We start from the raw sequence: 18,592 nt of genomic DNA, 5'->3' as shown, positions 1-18,592 counted from the left end.
AGTCAGTAGGTTTTGGAGGCTGTCTTGTGATTATATGATTGCTTTCTGCAATCTGTGTGCTGAAATCATAAAAATTGTGACTAATGGCACCCAGTGAACATAGGGAGTGTCCAGTCTGGTTGACTTAATAAGGTCACAATTTTGAGGTTTTCCAGGAGTTGCTGTCCATGTACCATAGCTCTTATTCTTAATTCTTCTGTGTTGCTATGTGGCTATTGGTTTTATTTTAATAACATTTGTTTGGGAAAAAAATGCAGTTGTTTGGGATTTCAAAATCCTTCCAGTAAGAACAGGAACAACTAAAACACTGGAATATCAAACAAACATTCCATGTGACAGTAACTTTGCAGTTTTCAGTGGAGGTGGTGCCAATTTTGGAGCTCTTGAGAGACAAAATTTGCATTTATTTATCATCTTTTGTGAGCTCATAACTTCCCAAAAAGCTTCTTTTTAAGTTACTGCTGGAGGAAATGTGCCAGCCAATTTGCCTGATGAGATAATGACCAGTTAATTTGTTTTTCAATGATGTTGGTAGAGGAATAAATCATAGCCAAGATGCTAAGGAAACACTTGCCTTCTCTTCTTCTAGTCACATTGAATTTTTTACATCTACTTCACCGGGCAGGCAAGGACTTGATGTTAACGTCATATCTGAAACACAGAATCTCCAATCGTGCAACATGCCCTCAGTATTCATTGTACCATCAATCTGGATATTGGGCTCAAATCACTGGAGTGGGATTTGAACCCAAAACATTTTGAATCAGTTGTGAGAATGCTATCATTGAATGCAGCTAAGATGTGGCTTGAATTTGAGAATATTGCCCCTTTGCTTTTAACCCAACTTGTTCTTTAATTAGAAATTCACTTCACTGGTCATGAAGTTTTTACATATTGTCAAAATTGCAAAATGTGTAGATTAATCGCAAAAACATGATTACTTGTTTAAAGAAAGAATGGAGTTGCATTGCTCTAGCATCTTTAGCAGTCTTTAGCATAGAGCACCATTCAATCATGAGTCCGACCAACTGAGCTAAGGATGATTTAATTTGATTTTAAAACTCAGCAATTTCCATTTTAAGAATCAATTAAAAATGGTTGACAGATCAATGAGCATCATGATCATTAAAGCATTGAGACTTTAAAAGCCATTTTTTATTCTCTCTGTAATTTTAACAAGGTGGATATAAGCAAAAGTGCTGTCGTGACAATAGAGGTTATTTGAAAATTACTGCTCTATGTCACATGCTTTTCCAGGGGTTCTTTCTATTTCAAAATAACTTAAAAACATGTTGATATTCTGCAGGACAATAGCTTATTTTTGCATGTTAAGTCTGCAATATTCTGTATATGCAGAGTGAAATCACAAGTGAACATATAGTTATCAGTGGTGACTCACTTGGTTATACGTTAACATCTGAGTCAGGGGTGAGTTCAAATCCTACAGTGGACACCTGAGTACAAACTCTCTGCTGACACTCCAGTACATTCTGGATCAATGGTGCTGGAAGAGCACAGCAGTTCAGGCAGCATCCGAGGAGCTTCAGCACATTGCTGAGGGAGTTCTGCAGTTAAAGGAGATAATGACTTCTGGATGAGATATTAAATTGAGAACTTTCAGATGGATGTAAGTGGTCTCATGGCCCAATTATGAAAAAGGTCTTAAGAAATTCTCTCTCATGCCTTGGCTAATATTTAACTCTCAAACAGCATAATTGAAACAGGTGGTTTGGTCATTTTCATATTATCATTTGTGAGAATTACTGTACACAAATTTGCTGTCTGGTTTCTTACATAACAACAGTGACTACATTTAGAAAATACCCTATACGCTGTAAAATATTTTTAGACATGTTGCGATTACAAACATGCCATATAAATATAAGTCTTTCTTTCTTTGTAAAGTTAGTTAACGAACTGAAATTGTTTCAATAATAAATCAGATTAGGAATCAACATGAGTCAGGAGAAAGTGAGGGCTGCAGATGCTGGAGATCAGAGCTGAAAATGTGTTGCTGGAAAAGCGCAGCAGGTCAGGCAGCATCCAAGGAGCAGGAGAATCAACGTTTCGGGCATAAGCCCTTCTTCAGGAATCAACATGAGTCAGGCTGGAATGAAGGAATTTGAAAAGTGAGTTGCCTCTTCTGAACTAGAATAAATTTTTGTAGAAATGGTAATTTCATGTTTGAGTTTTGGACATTGTGTAAACAAATGCATGCTTTTATGAGTCTATGTCCCTCCATATCCTTTTCTTTATTTTTTCATGAGAAGTGGGTGTGCTTGTTGTCCTTCTCTAATCGTCCTTGAACTTGGTAGGCCATTCAGAGGGCAGTTAAATGCCAACCACATTGACTCTTTGTCGCAAATTGGGCATGAAGCTCATCTCAAGGTGAAAATGCTTCTCATTCTTAGTGGCATAGTGGGTGATGTTGGTTTGTAAGTTATTCTCTCCCTACATTTGTAAAATATATTTTGACAGTTTTTGTTAAATATTGAACTTTTCGTTAACTCAGTACATAATTTCCTACTACCTTTTAACTCATTGTCTATACCAAGCAATCCATATAGCTGCATTAATTCATGCATAAGGCTGTTGATGTAGACAATGAGTTAAAAGGTAGTAGAATATTATTAGGTGTCTTGTGACCACTAAAATTAAATGATATGAAGAATCCAATAAAATGGTAAAGTTGCTATTTTTAACACATATATTAGTAATACACATACATGTTGCATTGAACCAATTGTTGTTTAACTTTTGTAGGAGCAAATTACTGCAAATACTGGAATCTGGACTGAAAACAAAATGCTGGAAATCACAGCAGGTCAGGCAGTATCCATGGAGTGAGAGAAAACTAATGTTTGGGGTCTAGATGACTCTTCATCAGGATTACAAACTAGAAACCTAGAGAATGTTTTCTAAGTGTTTGTGAGACCACATTTTGCTCTATTTTAGTTAGTATCTCATTATAACAGATATATTTGCATCATGATGGGCAATGAGACTGAAGTAGTATCCCATTTCTAATCTTCCTTTCCTCTCCAGAGTCCTCAGGCATGATGCTGTACTAATCGTTCCTGCATATGCATTTAGATCCATCTAATCATAACCCATCCCTCCAACTTCACCAAAATGATTGAAACAAAATCATAAATGAAGTCTTTCTGCCTGTGTGGAGATGCTGTTGCTCAGGTGAGATCTTAACCCAAGTAAAAGTCCTATTTCAGGAAGCCGGTTAGTGAAGGATAAAACTGAAACCAATCTTTACAAACTTCATTTACACATTGCCAACATACATTTCCTAACCCAACAATCACAGTTTCAGTCTGTATCTGTATATACCACATAATTTAATCAACCTGCTCAGTCATTTTCTGTTATGCCCTTAAGACAGCTGGGACTAGAAATTGATATTCTGGCCCAGAATGTGCGACTGTATCATTACACCACAACATCCCTTTGTATCATTTTAAAAGGGTTTGAAAGAATCTCCATTTAATGCCCACCACTGACATTAAACACATTCAGGATACAATTAACACTACTGGTTGACTGTTGTGATCTTTTGGCGTGGATGTAAAATTCATCAAGTTTCACTGAGGATTTCTCTCTGTGAAGCCCAGTGAACTTTTCCATTGTTTTATCCCTCTTGGTCAATGCTAGTCCAATTCTATCATCTTGCTGTAGTTAGAAGAACTTGCCTTTCACCAGATATCCTGAAATTGACTAGCATCCCTGGCATTTGTACCAATTTTAAAATGCTCTTATGCATCTGTTTGAGCACTGGTATTCTGAAGCTGACAGTTGTTCCCCTGACATGACTTTCAAGGGAAGATTGATCCCCTGTCTTGATGACAGGAACTAACTGCCCTGGTTGATGGGATGATGCAGAGGATGGTTGCCTCAGAACCAACAGAAGAGGCCACACCATCACAGGCTGCCAGCCTGGGCTATGGTGCAGAGGAACACACAACAATGCTGCAAGGAGATCAATGACTTTTTCCACTTTGCCAGGGTAAGTGCCATTATCTTCACTGCTACCTCACCCCTGTTATTTATCCCAACTCCCACCAAGGCGAATGCCCAACCACTCTCACTGTCATGTGTAACATCTTCATCCCTCTTCTTCCACTAACCCCACATGCTCTTGGCTCTGTCTACTCATTCAATTGGGACATCTCACTATCTTACCCCCACCTGCATCAGCTGTAATAATGTGTCACCCATTGGATAATCAACATTTGGATAATTAAGGTTCCTCTGTATTGGGCACAAAGTATAACCCTTGGCTGTGACACTTTCTCTCTTTTGTGTCTTGCAGGTTTGAGTGGGTTGTCCACTTTCTTGGACTATCCCTCACAAAAGCACATCCAGTATCTCTGAGGTGGAAAGTTCAAAGCCTCAGAGGAAGCACTGGCAAGGCTGCCTCCTGCACACTCCACAAGCTTAGACACTGACAGCTTGGCAGATACATTAGATAGATTAGACTGAGAGGGACAAGCTGGTGAGCACAACTTTGCAATGTCTACACAATTGGCTGAGGAACAGATGGCTGAGGTCACTGGCACTTGGAGGCCTGCCAGAGATGGAGGTTTGTGCTGAGCCCCAGGCAGGATGGGACCCTTTAGGGGTTTTCCTCAAAATTAATAATAGCTTCATGGTCATCATTAGACTCTTAATTCCAGATTTTTAAAATTGAATTCAAATTCCACCAACTGCGATGGTGGGATCTCTGGATTAACAGTCCAGCGATAATACCACCAGGCCATCATGTCCCCTTTGGATATGCCCAGTCATTGGTCTTCAGCAGCAATGTCCTTACAAGGAGACAGTGCAATGCCAGTAAACACCTAACCAAAGTAGGCACCTTGCACAGCACATTCAGAAGCTACCTTCCAGGAGCCTGCAACTATGCCACCTGCAACCTGCCTGTAACCCTCATACTGTGGGAGTTCAAGCCAAGGAGGGGCCATTTGCCTCTGGCAAGGACACACTCAACATGTCTGGGCCCTTGACACAAAATGCCCCAGGGCTGCCCAATCAAACCTCCAAGGCCAACAGGCTCCAGTATAGGGCAGATTCCCTCCATTCCAATTACAGATCCTGGGACTGCACTGAAATGTAGAACAAAGGAAACCTCTCAGTGACATATCACTGTAAATAAAGCATTGGGTTTGCTAAATCATGCTGAGAATGTCCCTGAATCTGTTTGCTCATGTCTCTATGTACCCCTTTCTGTTAATATCTCTCTGTGAGGTCACATGCAGGATGTTCCAGGGAACAATGTCTGGCCTGCAAAGCTGCTGCACCATTTATGAACAACATGAACATCACATTTGGAAGCAACTCTGACAACAATGCACCATTGATCCAGATGCACATATGTTAGTATGGCATCACTAGCATCAAAGGTGTCCTTCTTGCATGAAATGGTCACTAATGTGGTGTTTGGGAGGTTTATAGTACACTCTGAGATAATGCTTAAGGATTAGCAGAGATTGGGAGCCTGCAGCAATGCCTATGCACTGGATAGGTTTACGTGTTGTTGCCCCTTGAAGGGCCTCACACTGCTGCGTTTTGTCATCACCTCCCTCATAGGTCAAAGCACATACCCCACCCATTCAAGGTGTTATTGCAGTCATTTTCTTTCCATTAATGCAGTCATAATTACCAGGATAATGGAAGGTGATAGGAATATTCCTCAGGTCCCTAGCCAACCCATATGCCACTTTACCCCTCCAGCTCTTGGCATATGAGGTGATTGTGATAAATGTGATTCTACATTAGGCTCCCCACCATAGAAGCCAGCGTGATCCTTACCAATGAGGAACCTACCTCCCTCACATGGCTCTATTCCCAACTATGCTTTAGCATATAACTCTCTTACATTTACAGTTGGCCCCATTTACAATTGTCATCCTCCCACCTCCAAGAGTGCAGCCCCCAATCCCCACAAATAGATTCTCTAGTCTTCTTTCTTCAGCAGTGACTACCTTTACCCACTATCCCCTTTCCCCATATATCTACTGGAAGGACACAATGGACTGGTCATAGCCCAACCCTGTGTGACCTAACCAGACAGTCCTGGACAAGCAGTGCCCAGACCCTGATCTGCTGACGACATATCTCCCTGACTGTGCCAGCAGTAACCCTACATTGGCTACTAGACCGACAGGGCTAATCATGACCCATTCCCATGGAGGGCCAGACCACTGGACCGCAATTGCCCCAACTGGATGCCTAACCAAGCCCCAGGTCTTGGACAGATCTCAGAGGCTGCCCTTGCTATATTGCACTGGGACTAATGGGTGCCTCCATTGACTTCTCTGAGGATCTTTCCTTTAAGACTTTGAGACAGGATTCTTGGCAGTATGGAGGAACAGAGGGATCTGGGTGTGCAAGTACATAGATCCCTCAAGGTTGCCACCCAAGTGGATAGGGTTGTTGAGAAAGCATAAGGTGTTTTGGCTTTCATTAACAGGGGGAATCGAGTTTAAGAGCCAGGAGATTTTGCTACATCTCTACAAGTCCCTGATAAGACCACACTTGGAATATTGTGTCCAGTTCTGGTCACCTTACTATAGGGAAGATACAGAGGCTTTGGAGAGGGTGCAAATAAGGTTTACCAGGATGCGACCTGGACTGGAGGGCTTGCCTTATGAAGAAAGGTTGAATAAGCTCGGACTTTTCTCTCTGGAGAGAAGGAGGAAGAGAGGAGACCTGATAGAGGTATACAAGATAATGAGTGGAATAGATAGAGTCAATAGCCAGAGACGTTTCCCCAGGGCAGGATTGACTGGTATGAGGAGTCATAGTTTGAAGATATTACGAGGAAGGTATAAAGAAGACGTCAGAGGTAGGTTCTTTACGCAGAGAGTTGTGAATGCATGGAATGCGTTGCCAGCTGTGGTGGTAGAAGCAGAGTCATTTGGGACATTTAAGTGACTGCTGGACATGCACATGGATAGCAGTGAGTTGAGGGGTGCGTAGGTCGTTATTATATTTTACATTAGGATTAAACCTCTGCACAACATTGTGGGCTATCTGTCTAGCAGTTCAACCCACACACAAACCACCCTCTGTGTAAAAACGTTGCCCCTCAGGTCCCTTTTAAATCTTTCTTCTTGACAGGTAAGCTGCTGGCACATGGTGCAAGTGTGGGATGGATGTTGCAATGTGGCAAGATGTCCACCTCCTTGGCTGAGAACAGCTGAACAGCCAGACATGCTGATGGTTCTGAGACTGGACTAAGAAGCAAGGCAAGGTTAGGCATGTTGGGACGCTGTGAGCATGCAGGTAGGAGCCAACTGAGTGATACTTAAGAGAGGAAAGAAGTAGCCCTGAGATGCAGCCTGGTCTTCACTGGGTGAGAATTGGGAGCCCACTTCTGCATAAAAACATCCTTGCAGTGGTATTACAATAAGAAGTGACGGTGCATACTGAAGTGAAGCTTTACAGTTCAGAGGCATCCTGCAAGTGGATTGGAGAAATACCATGAGGGTCTAAGAGGCTGACAAAAGTCAAAAGCCAGTAGCTGTGGTAGGTTGCATGTGGCTAGTGCCCTGAAGTGGACCTCAAGACATTGTTGCCAGGCATCCAAGATGGAGGAGTCCCAGAGGACCAAGCAGCGAGCTGAAGTTGCCAGATGCCCATTCATGTCGGGGTATTTGTGAATGCTCAGTTTTATCATGGTGGATAGTAGAATAGGAAGCTGCATATTAATGGGGTGAGATTCATTGTTAATGAGGCTGTGCAACCTCACAGCTTCGAGGAAATTTTGCTCCCTAACAAGAATCTCATCTCAATGCCTAAAACTCTGTTTGAAAATGCAAAGAGCTGCTCCCAATGTTAAGAAAGGCCTCACCCAATTTCTCATGCAATTCTTGCAGAGTTCTTGCCACACCCCGCATGGCTCAGGCTTCTATAACATTTCACTCTATGGCACTATTCAAAGAGGAATAAGGGAATTCTTCCCAATGGATGGAACACTATTTATCCCTCAACTGACATCACTAAAATAGGTTATCTGGTTCTCATCATCTAGTTATTTGTTATAAATTGGCTGCTGCATTGCAAACCCTACAACTGTAGTTAGACTTCAAAATGTTCTTGTATCACTGAATCCAGAGATGCCTTTTGGATCAATTTGCCTGTGCTGCTTAGGTCCACCTGAATCTTCTCACAACCCTCTTAACATAGACTTCTCTTCCATCCTCAGATCATTATCAAACATAGCATCTATGCTTGTTGCCTTAATTTCTGTTTGCATCTTGACTTCTTTCTTCAATGGTTCTATTCAGTAAAGGAGTCTGTCCGGATTCCCAATGAGATTTAGTAGTGGCTATCTTAACTTTACAGTTTTTAGTTTTGGAGGTAAAAACAATGACTGCAGATGCTGGAAACCAGATTCTGGATTAGTGGTGCTGGAAGAGCACAGCAGTTCAGGCAGCATCCAAGGAGCAGTGAAATCAACGTTTCGGGCAAAATCAGGAATCCAGTTTTTAGTTTTGGCCTTCCCCACAGTGGAAACACTATCACTATATCTACCATAATAAACCCATTTAATAATCTTAAAGACTTCAAACAGGTCATTTCCCAGCCCAATCTTTGCTAGGGTAATGAACTGATCAGTCTGATCAGTCACAGTGATGTTTACACATTCAAAACACCATTAAAAATCGGGGCACAGGCTTTAAATGAAGATCAGTCAACAGAGTGTTATAAGATATGCTACAAAACGTGTCAAATTTTGTAGATGTGATATTAAAACAGATCAAACATTTTGGAGGCACTTAGCTTTCAACACATCTATTGAAATTATCAGTGACTTTAAATGTTAGTTACTGTTCCAGACAGCAATCAGTTCAGATTACACAAACATTCTGTAGGTAAGTAATTCATGGATTTCACATTCAGCAGAACAGATGTTAAACAAAATGAATCATTTCAAAGAATCATCATCCCATTGTGGACTTTTCTACCCATGGTCATTGGCGAGCATGATTCATGGAATGAACATTTTCAGGTTGGATGTGAATGCTTTACAGCAGATAATAGCCCAGGAAGCACAGCTAAGTTAACTTCTAGAATGTAACACACCTCCGTCAGGAGGTTTCACAAAAATCATGTGATTTACCTTGTCAAATAATGTCATGGAGTGGCAGTCAACCAAATGTATTGCTCTGTAGGCACCAGTAAAGGTCACCATCAACATTCCTCCTAAGCTGTGTGCACATGCAAACTTCACAAGCCAACCCCTTTTAATGACCACATACAAATAGCTAGGCGGGAAAGTTCAAGGAGACTACACATTGAAACAATTTTCTCGCAAACCTATTGGCAGAAATATTGGTCAATGCTCCACTCACTCTTTAGTTCACAAGGTCCTTTCAGCCAATCATCGGAAATTGAGGTAGAAAATTTGTCTTTATTCATTCAGGCATTTCTTTTCTGTAAGTCGTTGTTTTAAGATGATGATTTGCAGCTCACTCAGAGGACATTAGGACTCAGCGATGTTTGTACAGGATGAAGGCACATATACCAACTGTATTTTTTAATATTTCCAGTGACCTTTGAGCTGAATTTGAACTTACACATTGGTATGGTGGGATTTGAATTCAAGTTCTCTGGATTGTCATTCCATGGCCTCTCCCTTTGGATTGTTGACGTAGCAACAGGAATATCACATTACGATACCCTTGATGAATATCCTGTAAATTGCCCCTTTACAGGGATAGCGTTATTTTTCCAGCCAACCACATACACCTTAACCATGACCAGCAACAAAAACAGCCCCTGATTTTCCCCAGTTGCTGACTTCATCAAGATACAGAGCATAATAATCTTATCGTATGTAAGTATTCTTGTACTTATCAAAGTTTCTGCAGAATGCAGAAACAGTAAGGACTTATTATATGAATCTGTAACTTGAATATTAGCCTGCCTCAATCTACAACATCCCAACCTAAGATTGTTTGAGGGTGTACTTGATGTTTTCAATCTGAGGCAACCAAAGGCAATTTTTCAGAGAAGCAAGCAAGAATGTATGGGCAACTGGATCAATAATGATCTTCACTCACAGTGCATCAGTGCTATTGCTTATATTCCAGAAGGAACAGATACAATGAGACATGTAACCAAAATCTTTAATAAGCAGATACGAGGGTTGCAAAAACAATATAATGGGTGTTTAGACCAGATAGGTCAGTGAGCTTACAGTCGGTCTCAGAAAAATTACATCCTGCTATAATTATAAAATGACATGTACATACATTTCTACTGATAGAGACTTCAACATGAACCTGAACAAGGAGCAACTGCAGACATTGGAAGACCAGCAGAATTATTCTGCTGTCATTACTGAGGGTGTTAAAGCCTAATTTCTTGTGATTGCAGCAGTTGGTCATATTTAGTTTCTGTTAGTCATCGTGGTATTTAATGTCATGCAAGCCTTATTTCTTTTACCTGCCATGTCTATTTTTATATAGAATGAAGTAGTTGCTCAGGATGGTCTCACTGTCCATTAGTTACTGTAATACATTTGAAGTGTACAGTCACAGGTATAATATGGGAAACAGAGCAACCCAATTTGTGCACATTGTAGTCTTTCACAAAAGAACATCAAAATGGTAAGAGTTTTTTGAGCTCTGAGATGCAGAGGGAGCTGGGTATCCCAATAATCACAAAAGATTAATATACAGCCTTACCAATTAATCAGGAAAGCTAATGGAAAGCTATAATTTATTGCAAGGGGAAAGTAGAGAGTTATACAGGGCACTGGTAGAGACCATATTTGGAGTCCTGTGCATGGGTGTGTATTTGTCACCTTTCTTAAAGAAGGATGTAAACGCATTGGAAGTGGTTTGGAGAAGGCTTATGAGACTAGTACCTGGAATAGATGGTTTGATTTTAGAGGAAAGGTTAGTATCTGTTGAACTTTAGAAGAGTAAGAGGTGATTTGATTAAGAACATATAAAATCATGAGCAATCTTGACAGGGATGTAGCAAGGATGTTTCTTTTTGTGGGAGAATTAAAAACTTGGGGTCACTACATAGAAAAATGAGGGGTTGCCCATTGAAAGCAGAGATAAGGTGAAATTCTTTCTTATACGAAGGTCATGATTCTTTGGAACTCTCTTCCTGAAAAAACAGTGGAAGAAGAGTCTTTGCATATTTTTTTTGTCAGAGGTGGATAGATTCTTGATAAACAAGGAGAGTGAAAGGTTATTAGAGATCGGTGGGAGTGTGAATTTGAGGTTACAATTAAATCAGCTATCATCTTATTAAATAGCCAAGCATGCCTTAAAGGATCAAATGGCCTACTGCTCCTCCTTTTTCTTATATTCATATAATCTGTCTCTTTGTAGTGATGAAAATGTGTTGATGGAACAGCGCAGCAGGTCAGGCAGCATCCAGGGAACTGGAGAATCGACGTTTCGGGCATAAGCCCTTCTTCAGCCCTTTATGCCCGAAATGTCGATTCTCCTGTTCCCTGGATGCTGCCTGACCTGCTGCGTTGTTCCAGCAATACATTTTCAGCTCTGATCTCCAGCATCTGCAGACCTCGATTTCTCCTCTTTGTAGTGGTGGTTGGGAATAAATATTTGTTAAGATACCCAGGAGAACTCCTCTGCTATTCTTTGAAATACATTAGTGCCATGGATTTTTTTAACATTTGCTTGAGATGGTAAGTTGGACCATAGTTTAACATCTCACCAAAAGACAAGATCTTAATTGTTCAGTGCTGCACTGGAGTAGCAAGCTATATTTTTGCATTCAAGTACCTGAAGTCAGTCTTGAATACATAAATCTCAGATCTGGGATGAAAGTGCTGTTGTGACTTACATTTATATTTTATCTACTTTTATTTTGGCCTGCTCAAAAATTTTGTTTCTGCAGTGTATAAGATTTCTCTTTCTCGTATTAGATAGATCTAATATAGCTTTAATAAATACATTGTATTTTGAATGCACAATATACTGTGGATACATAGAAAACAGTTAGATGTATACAAAACATTTAGAATAATGGCTATCTCCACCATGGTTTAGGGACCAATATTAAATGTTTCAATATTTACAGATTTATTCTGTTCCATGGGTAGGTTTGTTCACCACTGGAGAATTATGTGCACTAGTTGTTGATGTATTATGCTAATTAATGATTCTCTAGGTCAGCAGTAGTGATAGAGAGCTTCAAGGAGGATAGGCGACCTGCCTACCTTTAGCTGTGATTATTCTGACAAGACTTGTATCAGGGTCAGGGGTGGCTGATACCTTGGCCTACAGGCTCATTGCTCTCTGATGCAATGGCTACTGTTACGTGAATGGGACTTTGTAAGGGCACTGAACTGCAAAAGACATGATATCCAGCTGGCTGATCTGAAGCATGCCACAGCTAGTGGGCATCCTCCTATGATGCTTCATGGTCTGTGTAAATGTAGAATAGATGAAATAATTTACCTTTCAGCAAAGATGTCTCTTCTAGGCTCACTATCAATTTGAGAAAACTAAAGGGTTAGAAAAACAGTATTTATTTTCCATCTTTCACAATATCAGGATATTCCGAAGAGCTTTATAACTAATGGAGTAATTTTGATATGTCAAGTAGGATTATAGTGCAGTCAATTAGCATAAAACAAGCTCCCACAAATAGAAATTCTATCCAGGGGTCCCTGACTTATCAATGTGCGACTTATGAACATATAGAGGGTAAGTTTAAAGATCCAGCATAAAATAATTTCCTGTATTTATATGTTGTTACTTTATATTGCTCTGCATTTTCTTCTGATTTTCATACAAATCAATTTGCGAACAGACTCAAGAACAGAACTGATTTGCAATCTGGGAACTGCCTGTAAATAATTAGATAATTGTTTGGGTAATGATTGTGGGATCAATGTTTGCCAGAACCCCGGGAAAACATTTCTTTGAAATTTGATTCTGGACCTTCTATGTCTCCTGAGATGACAGATTTGGAGATGCCGGTGTTGGACTGGGGTGTACAAAGTTAAAAATCACACAACACCAGGTTATAGTCCAACAGGTTTAATTGGAAGCACACTAGCTTTCAGAGCGACGCTCCTTCATGAGGTGGTTGTGGACAACACCATCTGATGAAGGAGCGGTGCTCCGAAAGCTAGTGTGCTTCCAATTAAGCCTGTTGGACTATAACCTGGTGTTGTGTGATTTTTAACTGAGATGACAGACGTTGCCTTGTGCAATGTCTGATCTGTGAGATGCCACTTGTGACAACTCAGCACCCCCTCAGCAATATAGGCTGAAGTTTCAGCATTGGTTGCAAACTCATGTGTCCAGAATGAGTCTTAAACATGGGGACATCTGACTGATCATGTTACAAACTGAGTCAAAGCTGCCACTCTCCAAAATGATCATCCAAATGGTGGAAAAATACATGACTGAGAAATATTTCAACCGAATAATTGGTATCTTAATTTCTCAGATTATCTCACTGCCTTAGGAGACAGACCATGAGACCGCTGGTACACTTTGGCATGCTGCGTTCCTTTGTCACTGCTGTGAAACATTATTCTGTCACATCTCAAACCTCAGACTTTGAGAACACCTACCGGCACCAAGAGGCATACCCTTACTTTCTGCCGATTCAGACCCGTTGGCAAGACAATGATCAGTATGGCCACGTGAACAACATAGTGTATCACGGATACTTCGACACTTTAATCAACCATTATCTTATCAGGTATGGAATTTCTGTTATTTACACTTAGCTCCATCTAATGATGCTGAAGTAAAGGTTTTAATGTGACACAAAAATAAAAGCTTTATTATCAGTGACATAGAAGGGTTAATCCTTTTGAACAGTTTATCTCTTATCAGTTGTAATTAAATGTGTTTATAATAAATTATTTGGTGTAATTAATGTAAAATCTTCTTGCTTGTACTGTTATTAGAACCAGATGCTGAAGGATCAACAATATTACAACATGGCGATACAGGCTTGCCAGCTGTCTAACTGTAATTACTTTAATCTCAGCTTGTTATCTAATTATCACCTTTGTAAAGGGAATACTACCCTCTTAATGCATGCTGCTGTTTCAGATGATGATGAAGAGTTTAAAACAGCTGTCAGAAAGCTGGGGCCTGTGTTAATGTCTAGTTGAGGAGGAGGTACTGCAAAGGCCTAGTTTGGGCCTAACCTGCTTCCCACAGGAGGCCCCATGTTCAAGCTGCCTGGCTTGCTCTTGTGAATAGCTTGCATCATAGAAATGTAGACCTTGGGAGTGGATTCACCAGCAGAATCTGCCCTCAATGTGAACCTTACCCATACCCTTTTATCGCTGACCCCTTTTGTGTTCTTTGTGCTTTTGTGTCTGTTTTGGGACTGCAGGGAAACCAAAAATTTTCCAGATAGATGGAGCGTTAAGTGTCAACCACTTTCATAAATCAGCTGAGATGTGAAACTTTTGCTCTTCAGTTGAATAAGAAGTCATTAACAAAACAAACAAGGTCACTGTTGGTCAATTGGAGATTTTATACTCAAAGTTAAACAATAGAAAGTCATGTGAAACCTTGTTTGATACTGAGTTGAAAAAAAGATAAGGGAAAAAATATAATAAACAGTGCTTTTTATTCAATAACTTTATAAATATTTAGATTTTTGTACCAAGCATCACCAAGCAAGCATAATATTAGCTGTAAATAAATGGCCTTAAATATTGAAAGAATTCCATTCAGAAATGATGAAGGCATCAGTTGGGAATTTGAAAGATTGTACTAATTGAATTAAATTTAGGTTTGTGTTCACTCAGTTTTGCTATGACATTCTGTTCCGTCAATCATAGCAAATATAGAGGAGAGGTTATAGGCCAATAAACGGAGCTAGAAAGTAAAGTCAAACTTCTCCTTTACAGCTCATTGAGATGAGGGAAGTTGGTATTGTGAATTGGAATGTCAGGCTTTCAAACTTTCACTCATCAAATAATCCTAAATCAGGTACAGAATGATTCCTTCATTCTGCCCGAGCAATATGCCCTGGCGTCAAAATAACTTTCCCGATTGCATCAGTATGTCAATCATTCATTTTGCACACTAATTACCTTTGGGCTTGTCTGAATGAAATTGCTACTTAGAACCAAATTAGGAGACAAACACTGCATTGGAGAACCATTCATATCTTTCACTCTCTTTTTTCGCATCAGTTTGCACCTACTGTATGAACAAAGGTTTTAAATGTCTGCCTGACTCACTCACCAGGATTGACCAGGAATTAAAGATAAATCACCTGGATTCTGTTGTGACCAAGTCCGGGAGAAAAATCAAATGTGTCTTTTACATTGAATGTTTTTGCTCATAGTGATTAAAATATTAGTGATAAAGACAATGTTGGGGCATCAAGAAATGGAAAGCCAAATTATGAAGCCTCCAGAAATATGTCCAACCAGAGGACGCCTGACAGAGTGAGTACAGGATCCCAGTTATGGCTGGAAGGCTGAGCACATTTTATTTTTGCTCTAGACAATATTATACATTCAATTAGTACTACCAACCACCAAAATCAAAATAATTCATTGCATTGCGGTTTATGAAATCTTGCTGTGCTCAAATTACGCTCATCCTGAGAGTGTGAAAAATGCTTTATAAATCTCTGCTGTAAAAGAGATTAACAGAAATACAATATGGAACTAAAGCCAAGCTGCTTTATCTCAACCAATGATAAAGAAGCAGATGATAACCTAATGTTCATCTCTGGAGCTTTAACTCTATTAAGTTATTGTTGATAGCACCCTGCTGCTTTCACATACTCAGGACATCCTCTTTTGCATTTGTTGTATAACCAGTTAAAACTTTAATACTTGTCCAGATTGTAATGTCCAACATTTGTAGTAAACTCTTCACCAACTCACTTCTTTAAAGACATTCCTTAAAATGCATTGCTTTGACCAAGCATTTAATCATCTAACCTGACCTTTTTGTCTTTGGTTTAGCATTCAATCTCCTTCAGCCTCTATGAAGCAGTTTTCAATTTCATTTACATTAAATACTCTGCACATGTACAAGTTATTGTAAAGGGTCTGATTTGTCAAGAGACAATAGAGGAGATTGAACATTACAGTCTAGAGATGGGGTACTTAAGTAGAGGGAACAATTTATTGAATCAGAGTACATAAATGTTATTGGTATGGTAAACACAGATTATCATTTTAAAATACTCCAAGAAAATCAAACCAAAAATATAAATAGAAATTTGTGAGAAGTAAATTTGAGCAGTTCGGAAATTACCTTTATTAAGGGGATTAAGTGCTTTAAAATCCAAGTAATAGCAGCAATTTGTCTTGATCTCAGCAGAATTCTGTGATGATAATATTTGCAGATTGTCCATGGGAGTGTGTCAGTATTTGCAGTGGATCCCTGGGCATGCATTCATATTCACAGGGAGTCCCAGGAGTGTGTCAGCATCTGTTAGGGGATCCCTGGGTATGTGTCAGTTATTACAGGGTGTCCTTCGGAGTGTGTCAGTTAATTCAAGGTGTCCCAGGAAGTTTATCAACATTTGTAGGGTTGCGACACAAAACTTTAGAGACTATTGAAATTTGAAGAATGCGGTTTGATGGACTGACTGCAATTTTCTCAGCCTCAACCCTATTTCTAGAGATATGATGAAACTGGACAAGAAATACAAGAAATGCTACTTTTTGATCTTTATTGTGTTCATTTGCATTATGTGTAGTTGATGACTATGTGCCACAAATTAATTAATTTAAAATAGATATATCAAAATGGATGGGAAGTGTTCTCCATAGTACTTCACTTTTGAAGCCTTTGCTTTTCCTTCAATCCATACTGTGGGGAATCCCTATACCAGCATCCTTAATGAAATCCTCTTTCTCAACTGCACTTCCTTAGACATGGTAAGCCCATTTCCTGAAACTTGGCTTTTTGTGTATATTTTGTTGATATCTGTATTTTCTTAATTTACTGACAGTCAGTTGCTCTCATGCAACAGGATCTAATGAAGTTATTAAACTGCTTAATTTTCATAAATTCCTCAGTCATTCCACGGGATAAATTTCCATTAGAAGTAATTGAATATGGGGTCAGCTGTCTTTAATATGGTAGTATACCATGGGTTGTGTTATGAAAGCTGAACTTTATAACACAGTAATGTTTTAAACTGTCGCCCGTAGTAAAAGGCAAAATAGAGTTTTGAGAAGAGGGATGAGATTTCCTGTGAACTCTGCCCAAAGGCATACACTAATAGCATTGTGAGTCTACTTACACCAAATGAACTACTGTAGTTCAAGAAGGCAGCTCAACACATTCTCAAGAACATATAAGAATGAATAATGAACACTGGCCCAACCAGTGACACTCATGTCTCATAAATGAATAATTAATATTTGTAAGAGCTGCCTATAGTTGTTGCTAAAAGAATCATTCAACATAGAGGATAGTCATGGGTTACAAAAGGAATTTGCTTTGCCTTTCATGATTGCGGGACTTCCCAATTAACACTTTCGATGTGTAGCGATTATTGTAATATAGGAAATGCAGTTGCTAACTTGTGCACAGCAAGCTCTCACAAATAGCAATATGATCATGACCAAATTATCATTTTTCTACATATTGTCTGATGGTTAAAATTGGCCAGGACACTGGTGAAAACTCTACTGTCCTTCTTTGAAAAAATGCCATGAGATCTTTTATGTCTACCTGGGAGTGAAAATAGGATCTTGGGCCAATGTCCAAACCAAACACAGCTCCTCTGACAACACAGCAACCTCTCAGTGGAAAGGAAAGGGACCAAAATAAAGGAAAAAGGGTGAAATTAAAACAGTAAATTACTAGTGCTCTTTGGAATAACGTATCACAGACAACTATGCAAATTAGAACAACAATTGTTCATTAAATGATATTGATTATTTAATCATGGGAGAGGATGAGTGAAAGCATAAGAAAAGCATTTTCACGGTTGATACCACACCCTACCCCCCCACACCACCCCATCCCCAAACAAAATATTGCTATTACTAAGTCTGCATTTACACAATTGTGATGGAACATGGCCTGCATTTTGACAGGCAGGTTAGAGGTGAATAGGTGTCAATTAATGGTCATAATGATTGCTTCTGTTACTTTACTGACGATTGGGAAGAATCGGGTGGATGTGTTAGCTTTCCCACTATTTAGTAGCTGAATTCTGTGGAGCTCAACATCACTTTCTCATGGGCAAGTCAGGGATCCCAGCCAGCGATGACCACATCCCATAAATATTTTTTTTTTTTAAAATGCCTTTGCTTTTCTTTGAAACAATGCCAAACGACCCTTTATACACGGACAGATAACCAGGTCGGACCTACAAAGAATGAAACCTGAAAGCAACAACACCCCCAGATTCTATGGACTACCTAAAGTGCACAAACCAGACATCCCACTCAGACCCATACTATCACTACCAGGGACACCATCACACAAACTGGCTAAAGAACTACAACAGAAACTGAAACACCTGATCAGCGGATCCAGACACTCTATACAGTCAACACAGCAATTCTTGGACATCATCAGAAATATACACAGAGACAAGGAAGAAACCATGGTCTCATTCAACGTAA

The 18,592-nt window shown here is 39.7% G+C and overlaps 1 protein-coding gene across 3 annotated transcripts in view; it reads left to right on the top strand.

The window, feature by feature from the left end:
• Positions 1-18,592, top strand: part of LOC122558037 — a 111,867-nt gene that overhangs the window by 38,633 nt on the left and 54,642 nt on the right. The window contains exons 1-2 of one of the 3 annotated variants that reach the window (XM_043706366.1): positions 2,108-2,129; positions 13,462-13,719. In XM_043706366.1, the coding sequence (XP_043562301.1) occupies positions 2,113-2,129; positions 13,462-13,719 (275 nt within the window). In that variant the 5' untranslated portion in view covers positions 2,108-2,112. Of the gene's footprint in view, positions 1-2,107; positions 2,130-2,783; positions 2,825-13,461; positions 13,720-18,592 lie in introns of those variants that run through there. The other 2 variants (XM_043706368.1, XM_043706367.1) reach the window with 2 other exon arrangements.

This window comes from Chiloscyllium plagiosum, chromosome 16 (assembly GCF_004010195.1).
Source record: "Chiloscyllium plagiosum isolate BGI_BamShark_2017 chromosome 16, ASM401019v2, whole genome shotgun sequence".
In the NCBI taxonomy this organism is placed as follows: domain Eukaryota; kingdom Metazoa; phylum Chordata; class Chondrichthyes; order Orectolobiformes; family Hemiscylliidae; genus Chiloscyllium; species Chiloscyllium plagiosum.
This window is presented reverse-complemented; position numbering and strand designations above follow the sequence as displayed.